The following is a 13,553-nucleotide window of genomic DNA, read 5'->3' as shown; positions in this document are numbered from 1 at the left end:
TTTCCATTCCCATAGTTTCCAATATCCCAATAGTGGCATGGTTAAAAAATCGTCCAGTTCTATATAAAGACATGGTTGGAGAGGTTTTGTGGTACTATTTTGTATATCCCGCGGATATTAAAGTATTTGTCCATAAATTCTGTCTACAATCAATTGTAAATTACATATTAATATTCAATCAAACAAAAAATAAAAATATCTTAGGGACCAAAGCGTTCGTAATAATCGGAATAGGTACAATTAGTTTATTGTTTATTTACTATTTAATATGAACACACGTTGTTTGTTTCCTACCGTCTAAACGCCTGCAAATAACTGTCTCCGCAAGACGGTTACAATAGTGCGTCTTGTTTATCGCGCCCGAGTTGAAGGTCTCGTTAAAAAGAGGATTAATCTCGAATCCGTAACCAGAGACAGTGGCGTATCGATGGGATTATTTTGTAAGGGAGGGTAACACACCCATCATATAATATTTTATCGTTGGCGAGGATTATTGTTCGATCTCTTCTTTTATGAATGTTTATATACTATTATAGGTACAGGCTTTATAAGACCACAAGTTCAAGATATTGTGAAATAAACTGATTATCCAAGTTCTTTCTAAGGAAATCTCCCACACTAAAACTCCACCTCCAGGAGTATTTTCCCCTTTTTTTACATAAGTTTCACACCTGAGATCCATCAAAGATTTGAAAACCTTTATGTAAGTAGCTACTTCCATTTACACATTCAACTTGTACACAAACTTGTACACTTGTATGAATTGCCGCTCTACACGACATACGTTCCTCACTGAGAAAAATGATCCCTGGAGGTGTAATAAAATAATTGATTGGTTCAAAGGCATTTAAGTGTTTTATTAATATAATATATATATATATATATATATATATATATATATATTATATATATATATATTTAAATACAGTATAAATATATTTAGAAGGTACGATCTATGACGGTTTCGGTTAATTGTTGTAGGATTTTAAACTCTTTAGCCCTTTAAGATGCCATTCCAGAATAAATAAACAATTTGTGTCATTCCATAACGAATATCGTGCGCATTTAAATTAATAAGGGGATCTGTTGTAATCAGAACCGCAGAAAAAAGGGTGAAGATAAGTCTATGAACTTTTTACAGTGTGTAAATGAAAGATGGCTGTAGGGAGGGAGTAACACATTTATTACTTATTACAAAATGTGATTCTGTTATGTAATGTTTGATTTAAAACGTGTAAGTTTCTTAGATTACGTTAAACAATTAATTTCATTAAGCTATAAATGGTCCTCAATCTATAATTTATAGCTATCGCATTGTTATCTTTGCCTGTTTTTCTTGGACCTGTTTAAAATGTTGCGAAATATTCTTAACTGAAATGCCTATAAATCCTCTTGGCGTTATCACAACCTTGTAAATTTTTTATATCTTAGAAGTAAATAAATAACTCAATATTAACCCAACTAAACCACAATTGCACAATTTTAACTAATAAGACAATATATTACATTGGTTTAAATACTGATTTAATTTTTTCCAGATTGATAACTGTATACCGTGTATTGTATTTGTAATAACAAGAAACATAGTTCCATCCGAACAACTAAGTGAGATCTCTCTAACCCGCCCGCCTCTGAACTGATAGCAACAAATCATCTCGGGTCGTTTCTTTCCGATATTAGGATTGGTTGGAAATAAACAATGCAAAGTGATATTTTCTAAATCAACATATTTGCGTTTAAAAACTGAATATGCATGAAATAGGAATGGATACGAAGTATATGTCTAAAGTATTTACTCTGTGACCAGATTTATGTTGAAGAGCGTCCGCACTCTATCTCGGAATATGCAACTTTCACAATAGTCATAGCAAACAACTATTTATACAGATCTCTGCTTTCTCTAAATATGGGTCCGTTAGATTTCTAAAAATAAACTGGCTGTACGCAATGGCAAAAATGATAATTACTGTTAATTCGTTGTATTCGTAAGTGAAGCAAACATGACATCTCTGATAATTTCCAAGCTTAGGATATGCTTCAACTGACCGAAAGAACATTCTATGCACTCGTATATTTTGTTTTAAATCATTCACGAGTAATAATTGATGAAGAAATTAATTTCAATTATTGAAACATTCTTGTTGTCAGTATCTACAAAGCTGTTGGGCGCCTTGACACCAATTAATTAACATCCGGCTGTCTAAGAATACATTTCAATTTTTAAATAAATAACAGTTGTTTTTCCAAGCTGACAAAGGATTGTCGATTTTTCATCAGACAAATCTGTAAATTTAAAGTAAAGAGCTTCACAAAACAGTAAGTTCGTACAGCTCTAGATAAATTAATAAATCAGCATATTAATAATAAACATGACAATATTACATTTATATCGTATTAATGATTATGGCCACACGCCCTTCATCTGTGAAACTTATGAACTCCAGATTCCGAAATACATAAAACATTACATTTCAAGCAAAATATACTAACACTGGGATAAATTAAAACATACTAGAAGTGTTATAAGTTTATCTCTTTTTATAAACCTCAGTTCGTATGAGAGATAGTGTAATCAAAATAGTAGTAGTTTAATCCGAAATAACATAATATCAGAAAGATATTCGAATGTTATAACATTATTTCTCCCACAACTCGAGAAACATTATTGCGCCTTCCTATCCACAGACGCAGTAAACATTTACTGAAAAGTTAAGAAATTTCGTACATACGATACTGAAGGCGGTCATGAGAAATCATACCAAACAATCACTATCTAAACAAGAGTGCACAATGATATTTTCATTGTTATTGTTTACGACTGGTCACGTTCAATATACGTATTTCAACATATACCGCAAATAGGTGATCAAATTTAATTTAATTTTTATTATGTAAGATTGATCATGTTCAACAATATACAGACTGTATTTCAACATAAACCAGAAATTTTCAAGTATCTAATAGTATTTGAGAACTAATGGATACGTCCGCTTGTATTGAAGACGAGTAGAACTTTGCAGATAAATAAACTTTATATATTAAATACAGTTTCGCTCGCAGAAAACGTTGGGATTTTACATTTTACACTATGAATAGAGTATCAAAGATACAGACCAAATATGTCAGATCAATTTAACAGAAACCGTTTTAAAGAATAATCAGGCGTGCATTAAACTACTGTGTAAAAAGACCCTGTGACATTTTATAGGTTCGTCGCGTACTCTGAAACAATAGGAAGAACCTTGTTATAGTATGCAGAGCTGCAGGGTTTTATGAGACTTCGATTACGAGTACTCTTCCTACAGTTCGATTTCATAATTACATCCTCTTTCCGCGCCTTTCCCATTTAATTTGCTGGCAGTTTTCTGACTATGGTTCGTACTCAAATAGAGCTTCGTGTTTTTCGTGTAAATGTTTTATTTATCAACACTAACTTTGGTATACGCAAATGTCCATAATCCTTCTATCCTTTTAAATAATCCAATAATGAACTTAAACAAAGAATGGCCGATAGAGTACAAAAAACAAGAGGTCCTCATTTATCTTTCCTCCGCCTCTCAGGGACGGGACAAAAAACCGTAGCAGCTCACTTCCCAGTAGACTCAAGTCTGAACGACCCCTAGTCTCAAGTCCGTGTCGACTATTTTCTACACGCAAAGAAAGCTCATATAAAACTTGAGATGTAAACTATCTCATCGTGTGAATAGTGACAACTGTGTCACCGATCCAAAGCACATATGGATAAGTTGATTTTTGTATGTAAATATGTAGACAATTAAAAATCATTTAAATAAAGAGATAAATAATATCGATAAAAATGTTCCTGGGTGTCTGTGCTGACAAGCATTGCTAATATTATATTATTATCACATTTTGTTCTACAACAGTCTTCGTATTATCTTATTAACTGGATATGATTCTAGGCCTACTATCAATGTAATGAATACTAATAATAACTTTTTATCTTAGCAGACGTTTGAGGCTCTTGTTAAATTGAGGAACATGTTACTCTAGTTCCAACATACACAAGCGTGTGTTTTAGCGTAAGAATAAATAAGATTACTTGCTGTCTTGTGGTAAAATGTGGAGTTAGGACTTCATGAAGATTTCTTTCCGCCACTGACAACTAATGTCCAATATGCCAAATACCAGCGCAAAGAAAACTTTGATTCCGAACAGTAAATATTCCCATGCCATCCAGACTGTCAACTAGCTATAGAGGACCGTTTCCAAATGCCCTATAGTCCAGACTCACAATCGGCCTTCACGTATATGGACTACGCCGCAAGTTCCAGCAACTCTTTCAGGACGTAAATCAGGGTAACACTTGCTTGCCAATTTGTCTTTTAGCAAGTTTCCTATAATTGTTTGTCATGAGGAAAATCATTCATTATTTCAGTACATATTTATTGTACATATTTTAGGACAGACAAAACTAAATGATTCAGAAAGAAAAATAGTCAGTTGTAATCTAGATTTAAACAAACTTCAATACTTTACGACAACAAAATCAGCAGTACACATTTATGAATAATAAATTTGACCCTTTTAAACTCTATTCAACAATCATCTCAAATTATAAGATACTAAATTGGTTTTTATTTAGATTGTTTTACAGTGGTTAAACGGTTACAATTTCTTTGCATTTACACTATATGGTAATTTAATATTACTTATTTTTAATAATAAGATTATATAATTATTTATTTTAAAATCATTTTGGATGCCCCGGATTGCAAAATTCTGATACAAATATTTATTTAACACTCTATGATGAAATAATTTGTTTCAAAATGCCTCTTCAAAAAAATAAAGTGTCGTTAAAAATTTGCGCTTATAGTTAATTAGCCTCATTTAGTATGGCACGAATTGTTGACTATTTTCATATTTCCAGCCGAGTCTATTAGCATATTTTTAGCGCTTGACGCAAACGTACTGACGGAATTTTTTTCGTTGGTACAAAATGTTGTATGGGTCACTTGATAAAACGTATCAGGAAAATTGAAGACGCGATGTACGAAACGCGGAAACGGAGTGAGGGGGCAGCGTACACCGGACCGGCCGGGAGGCCGGGGCAGGGGGAAAGGTCTCTGATAGTGCCGGAGGGGACGGGGGAGGGGGAGCGACTATTCTCGTGCTGTCGTCAGACGTCAGTCTAGTCTACTTGCTCTAGCTGAAGCCACCGGATACGATTCAACTCTGATTATGGCCAAGTGCATAACTTCTGTGTGGGCTGTCGTGTTTTCGGGCAAACAGTCATTCCTGACCAAAAGCATTTGCGCGCGGAAATGTTCTAGTGGTGTTTCCGTGAAAACCGTGTTAAACGGAACCCGTCTGTTGAGTGGCGTGAAACATCGCTCATCGGTGTCAACCGTGAGGTACGAGTCCAGCGGTCCGACAGAGTACATTGTCGAGTCCCCACTCGGACCCGTCAATGTCCCGGACATGTCCCTGCCAGCATACATCTGGAAAGATTTCGAGGAGTGGTCGGACAAACCAGCTGTTGTAAGTAAACACCGTCACGATGTTGCCATGGCAGCGATCAGCTGTTGGCTGTTGTCGGCTGATCGCGCACGGGATTGGGGAGGCTGTGGACGATAACAATGTCGGTCATGGCTAGGAAAACAACTCTGACATGACAAACATATTTTGATATAAAAATATATTCTTCATAACGGTTTCAACATTTTTTCAAGTACACATTGGAGTGGTGATGTCATGCATTGAAATAAAAACCTTCAATCTAAAGTGAATTAAAAGTAATTAAGTATGTTGTGATACACTTCTTTGTAAATTGGAATTATTTGAATCAAAACTCAGCTTTTTAATATTTTATAGACATGTTCATTGTTTTATTGATTAACTCTAACATACAGTACATATTATACCTGCAAAATATTTTACTTGTACAGTACTTACAAGCAGAAATAAAAGCTTCTAAAGTTTGTGGCCTTATATTTGTAATATTTATTATAACTTGCAAATGCTTTTTAATAAACGGGTTTTATAGCCAGACTACCCGGGAAATTATTATATAGCTCATGAGATATTTTCAATTTTTATTTATTATTTTTCAAAACAATATTCTGTTATTTGGTTGGTTAACATAACTACCACTCATTTTAAACGAGGATGAGGCTATCAAACAACCAATTAAAAACAATTAACCAGGATTGTCAATTGTGTTATTTAAAATGCAACTGTCCAAATATTTAGCAAGATTTTAATTCCAATAAAGTTCTGAGAGGGTTTAGGAGTGCATATAAACCAATAATGGTTTCATGTCAGCAGGTCCTTAGATTTTAGTAGGACTATTGTGACAACATTCATATATAATGTCTTAATGTTAGTTAACTTGTCACAAATTAGACAGCGAGTTAACAAAATAAACCCACCCTTAATTACATAATAATAGAATTGAACCAATAAATGTAATGAGTGTTTATTGCTCATATTGAAGTTTTTTTATTTGCTCTGTTTCCCAAATAATATTGGTGAAGTAGTATGGGACAACTCCAAAGTTCAAAAGGCACTCCTATCTTGTGGCCAATCATATCATCACGAAAGTAGTTTACAAAATGATGATGAGGACTTGTCTTGTTAGGAGGGGGGGGGAGGAAGTGTCAGATTTCAAAAGCTAAGTCTCAAGGGATTTTAATCAGCCACTGATGTATAAAAATAAATTTCTTTCCCTCCAGAATGAAATGTAGTCAAACCTGATAGTTAACTTATTAGACCACACATGGAAAATATGTATTATATTACAATACTGTATTCAGTAACTAAGAAGTCATCTTAATTAATTTTTAATTGAATAAAAATACCCTACTAAAATGTTGATTACAAATTACTTATCACTCTTAAAAAAAAAACATAAAGAAAATGAAGAGTCGGAAGTTGTTTTGTAATCAACAATGATATACTCAGTTGTAGACTTTGATATTTGGAAGGGAGTTTGGACTATGGTAAACCTATTATTCAACACCCACCAGATTGCACAAATGGCAGTCTGACTTTGTTTATCTGTTGTGTTATTAGGTCACAGCTGACCATTCACCTACTTTGGCATATAGCCAGTTCTGCTGCTGACAAAGAGAGAGAGAGAGATAGACACACTGCCAAAGCTGTGGCATTGTTAAACAGCTGTTAATTACACTAGTCCCAGTGCATCTATAGCAATCCAAGGCCTAAAAATTTCTAGTTGTAACTGTACTGGAATAAATGTACATATTGCTACATTCTCCATTACATTCAACTGATTCATTTTGGCCCCTAATAGATCAAATCTCATTAATAAATTTTTTAACTGATATTAAAGTTTATGTTTTTATGTAGATTTTTTGTTTTTAAGAAGAGGCTTATCCCCTTTTGCCCTTTATTTGACAAATAAAACAAAATGCCCTGGTACCAGGGCAAGTATTTTATATTTAAAACGTTTTTCATGTGTGCACTAAAGAATTAAAAACTAAAATACTAAACTAAACTAAAATAATAAAAACTTGGCTAACTTAATTTAAATGGAACAATTTTTACAATACAGTATTATTAAAACTAGGATGTGTAATAATTTGATGAGTATATTTAAAACTAAACTTTGAATATTGAGTAAAAAATATTGGAAGATTTAAGTAAAGAATATGACAAGCTAAAGACTCGTTTTCAGTGTTTTTATATGTTAGATGGACAACACTAACAACATATTTATGTTTTTATTTGTATGGATGTATTATTCACCCATGTCATGAGACAACAATTTGCTTAGAACAAAAAAGTCTTAAGTAGTCAATAACACAAATTATTCTGATTAGTGCTAGCATGGTATGCCATAACATGCAAAACCTCTAAATCAATTTCCTACGGCGATTTAAGCTGATGTCCATGATCAAATATGTAGCGGCTATGAAGTTGAACAATAACATGACATTAATAGTTTATCACCTCAATGTTGGTCTTTGGTTTACGATTGATAATTATCTTTGTTCTGCTGAAAGAGTGGTTTAAAAATATCATTTAAATCTGAGTTTGCTACTTTAAAAAATGAAAATTATTCAACTATTAAATTAATAAAATTATCAAATTTTATAATAGGTCTTCAATATGTGAAAATTTGTCAGCTCTAAAAGAGAGGCCTTTTTTGTATGGTTATTACAAAAAATAATAACCATAAAGCATTATCACAAATTACAGTATTGTTTATTGTAATTGTTATTTACATATTATTCCCACTTGTATATTATCATATACTCATCTTTGTACAGCGGACGTCTTGATACCTTTTGAGATGTATTTGAATGTGTACACAAAAATGTATAAGAATAACAGTTATTGTAAATGATCTGGGGGGTCCTAAAGCTCTCTTTTGTTTTGGTCTTCAATGCTTAGTAACTGAGATTTACTCCATTTTGGAACTTTTGAACAATCACTATCAATCTACCTTGGATCATATAAAACATTTAGAGTAATAAAACGTGTTTTATACTAAAATTCGTTTCCTAAAATGGGTTTATCTACATTTACTTGCTGTTAGATTTAGAAACTTGAGGTACATTTCTCTTAGAAATTATAAAACCTACAGTCATGAAACTTTCTTATAATATACATGTATTCATAAAATACATGCCATTGAAGATTTTTACAAAACTCTTGCATGCTTTAAAACTAAAAAGAAAATATATTTCTACATCTAATTTTTTACACATTACTGTATTTTTAAGTTAGGAACTCACATTTTTATTAATTTCTATGAAAAGATTTAAACTCTATTTATAAACAATTCATTTTTCTTACTTTAGTGCTTTTTGAGAAAAAGACACAACTACTTACTACTAAACTAGTTATGTAAAAAAAAACTAAACTTTCAGTAAAGAAGCATCACAGTTATATAACTCACTGTTATAGTTGTAAATCAATCAGAACATATTTACCACAATGAAGACTATTATGTAGGCTGCTGTAAGTTCATCTTATTCTTATTGTATTTGTTATTATGCTGGTTGTTGTTCTAGCAATCTTGGCCTTTCCCATTATGTTTTGTGGTGTTTCTCTGCTTTTTTATCTGCATAGCATCTAACATGAAGCACATTTGTTACTATACTACTTAACTTTATGCCTAGACTGTTTTGTAAATGGTTACCTTTCTACAAAAGCTATCATTTAAACACAAAATGATGTAAACTCAATAGTTTTAAAACAGTATCTTACAACATGTTATAACTTTTTTTCAAATATTGTTAAAACTTTTATTGATGATTAGAGTTTTCTGTTGGAGTAATTTTCTCGAGACATTGGTATCATTTAGGTCTTAATAAATATTTTTGAGCATTTTTATATGTATTTTTGCCTTTCTATTTTTTTTAACACATTGACTGCTATTGATGCATTGATGCATATTGATGCATCACTGTCATACAATGTGATTACTTGTACAGATCACTAGGCATCATCCATATTATATGATTTACACAAAACTATATAGGTATTTGTAAAGAATAAAGAAAAAGTTAATGGTTGCTAAACATATTTGCCATTGTTAAGATTAAAGATTGTTTTATTTTTCGTTAAGTATACAGTTACAATAAATTTGTCAAAGTCAAATTCTAGACAGACTACAACAAAATGTAAAAACTGTTTAAAACACAGATGTACAAACTAAATTACCATAGGGGAAATCATTATTTTTAAAGTGTATTTTATCACGTTACAATTCACAAGCATTAATTAACAAAAAGAAATGTAACAAATTTAAAACTTACAAATGTTTAATAATTTGATCATTATAAATAGTGTTGGCACTCAAAAAGATTAAAACATTACTGACTAAAGTTTCAACAGCTTTTGTAGAATTGAGTCCTGGTAAAACCCCAAATTCTGTTTCATAGGAAACTATTATGCAGGAAAAATTATTGTAACTGGTTTTTAATAAACGTTCTAATATTTTACCAAATTGGTACTAAGGAGATGGAGCAATAGCTATGGGAGGTTTTATCACTTTTCTTAAAGGTAGGAACTACTTTCGCTACTTTTAAACAATCAAGTAATATACCTTCTCTTATCTTTTTATTAACAAGGTAGGTCAATTGTTCATCAATAATATCAATTATTTGTTTAATAATCCTCACTACAAGAGAGGTTTAATTTTAAAACACATCATAAGAAATCTTTCACATAATTGTTCTTCAATAAAACTTCTCACTAGGGATACAACCAACATAATTATTCACTAAATTGAAAGCATAATAATTATAATAATAGGTTGTCGTGTTTTATGTAGGTGAAGAATCACATTAATAAAATAGCCTGATTAAAACATTTGAAGTCATTTTACAAGATTTGTAACACAATTTGTAAGTGACAAGCTCTTAATATCAACAGGTATCCACTAATCCAATCTAAAAATAAACAAACAGTACCTCTAAATAATATCACTTATCATGTTTTATGATAAGAGTTCTTGTTAGTGATATGTCTATGATAAATTTGCTTAGACCTTATCTATAAGATAGCAATAGTAGTGGTATTTAAGTAATGAAGACTTTTAATGCAGTTTTTATATATATATTCTGCATAATAAAAAAATAACTCTAAAATATTCCAAATTAAATGAAGAGTTAAAAATATATTTTGAAATAGTTAATGACTACAAAATTTACCTTTCATTTTTTGTATAAGCCCAGAAATTTACTTAATTATTACTTCTTGATTAATAAATGTATTACAAAAGTGTTGTGGTTGTATCTATTCTAATAACACTGCAAATAAACCAACTTTATATTATACCAATCTGTTACAATTAATACTGCATAGTTTATAGAGACTTAAAAGCAATTATTGCATAGTAACAATAAAATTGCATCGCAATAGTAAATGTTTTTGTCAAATAAATACTAACTAAACATATTGATCATTTCAATCAAATGAACACACTGACAACTTTGTACATTCACACAAAATTACATTCTTTTGATATCGATTCTGCCTCCTTCTGATTTCTGATTTTGGATGTACGGTAACTTAATTAAGAGTTTTCCCAAGCACACATTGCGAATTTGTCAACAGAAATAAAAACTGGACCTTACTTACCAATAGGACCTTACTCACCAGTAGGCGTGTCAAGGACTTTTAAACTGTTTGATGTTTCATGCTGTCAGGAAGACTGATAATTGTAGCTTTGATTATGCCTATATTAGTTACACAAGTTGTAGACACCAACTTATGATGGCAGTTGCTTGAATATTTTTTCTATACTGGAATGGAAATATTTTCATTAGTCTTGTACAAGTGAACGTGTCTATCTCTCAACATTTCAAATTGGGATTGGTAGGAAAGGATCATATCCAAGATATTAAGACAGGGTAAAGCTAATCTCTTTGGAAGTTTCTCTGCACAACTATCTAAATCTCAATATCATTTTAGGGGGTTCCTGTAGTCTAAACAATCAAATTTATGTTTGGAGCAACTTTTCCACAGTCTTAGTCCATACAGCAAGTTAGGATATAGAGTAATTAGGTTATCTTTAAGGCTTCAGGAGAAAAAGATTTTGTCAGTTTACATAAGGCAAAGATTTCTGATGCAATCTTTGAGCAAACACAGCTTATGTTCCTTAGTCATAGAGCATTCTAAACATCTTAATAAAATTGGTTTCTCAAAGTGGAAATCTTCCACATCTGCTTAGGGGTCTGTTTGCATTTTCTTGTTGTTAAAGACAGAAATTAATAGCATTTTAAATTTTCGAGAAATATTGAATCCAAAAATTCATTTGAATGGAAGATTTTACTTCCCAATAATTTTTAATAGACTTTACTTACATTTGTGTTTCTCAGAAAACTGGATTATAAATTGAATTCTCCATTTTGAATAATTTAACTCAAGTTGTTGACAAATATCAGGAATATTAAAGGCTCAAGAATTGATCCTGAGGGATAAAAATATACAGCACCAGAATGTACTACTGCGTCTTAAGCTCTAATAATATATTATCAGATTCTCAAATAACTCTGCAGACAGTATAAACACCTTGGAGAAGGAAAATATATAACATTATTTTCTACTTTAATAATGCACAAATTAATTACTAGAGCAGTCTATGCCAAAATAGTCTGATGATATTTGAGGGAGTGTTGGCATATAACTGCTGACCACCAGCTAATCACTCATACTCTGCTTGGTTTAAATGTCTGCAAAACAGATTAACGAAATCAAATGTACTTATATCTGTTTATAAAACAGCTGATGATGTTTGTCTTTTGCTACATATCATCATCAAACATCAAACATGTTTGTATTGTTTATTGTATTGAATGTCTTAACAGAGAGCTCAGTAATTTTCCATAGACTTAAAACTGGCTACAACGTTGGGCTCATATTTTAAAGGGTAGATTAAGATGCACCAGCCACCATTGGGCTATTTTCGTGTGGGTTTTAACAAGACACCCATTATGTTATAGTGGGTGACGGGCACATTGATATCACAAGAAATTAAATAGATAATAAAATATGTAAAATGGCTAATAATACAAATTGTTTGTGAATGTATTTCCATTTCTATTTGCCATTAAAAAAAACTAATTATCAGATAAACTATATAAAAACCAACTATTTGGTTGAAAATTATGGCTCATCTCTTTACTCAGTGGCTTGCACTGATGTGACTATCATTTGAGTGTCAGATACTTATTTTAAAGTGTGTAAAGTAAACTAAATATGTTGATAAAGAATACTGGAATACTCTTTTGAAAGATGATTAAAGACTATTGTAAAGTCTTTAGTCTCTTTAAATTAATCGTTGTTGTTTTACAGATGATTTTTGAGAGTCACTTAAAATAAAATGACTTTGGGCTTTGCCTGATTAAACACAAGTTTATACTATAAAATATTCATCTTTTGGTAAAATTTTAAACCTTTTGATACACTCCCCATTTTAACCTTTCTTAAAAAATATAGCTGATGATAAATTTTTCTTGGTAAAGATTACTCTCTTAGTTTAGTGAAAAATTAGGTTTTGTGCTTATAAAATACAAATTGTGTCTTGGCTCCAGACTGTACGAAGGAATGAAGAATTTTTGTGTAGCTGGGGTTTCATAGTATCCTTTGTTATCTGGTCAAAGTACTCATTAGTAAGTTCTAACTGAAGATCAAATGGTAAATAAGACTTGTGACAACACAGAGAAGAATGTTTATCAGTTATGATGAGTAAGCACTTCCTTGCATACTGTGCTTACTCGGTATCTGGCGTTACCTATCATCTCAGCCTTGAAGTCTGCTGTTATGTTGATGAGATTGTCGGCTCCTATTGGATTACTGCTGACACATCTTAACTCGTTTAATGACTCATTTCTATGCAGATGTTTAATAACTTAAATATTAAATTGCACTTGATTTTACAGCCGAAAATTTCATTATACCAATTAGTTTACTGACTTATAAAATTATCATAACCATACTATATTCAAACCATATTCTTGACTTGGTCTCATTTTCAAACTAGAATTTATTCTTTTCTCCTTGAGATTTTTACTGAACAACAAATAAAAGTGTTGAAAACTAGAAATCTTGTT

The 13,553-nt window shown here is 31.4% G+C and overlaps 1 protein-coding gene across 1 annotated transcript in view; it reads left to right on the top strand.

Annotated features, from left to right (window-relative positions):
• The first annotated feature begins 5,127 nt into the window (after window positions 1–5,127).
• Window positions 5,128–13,553, top strand: part of LOC124357226 (4-coumarate--CoA ligase-like) — a 68,655-nt gene continuing 60,229 nt past the window's right edge. The window contains exon 1 of the mRNA XM_046808776.1: window positions 5,128–5,505. Coding sequence (XP_046664732.1) covers window positions 5,206–5,505 — 300 coding nt within the window. The 5' untranslated portion in view covers window positions 5,128–5,205. The remainder of the gene's footprint in view (window positions 5,506–13,553) is intronic.

The sequence above is a fragment of the Homalodisca vitripennis genome, chromosome 3 (genome assembly GCF_021130785.1).
Source record: "Homalodisca vitripennis isolate AUS2020 chromosome 3, UT_GWSS_2.1, whole genome shotgun sequence".
Classification (NCBI taxonomy): Eukaryota; Metazoa; Arthropoda; class Insecta; order Hemiptera; family Cicadellidae; genus Homalodisca; species Homalodisca vitripennis.
This window is presented reverse-complemented; position numbering and strand designations above follow the sequence as displayed.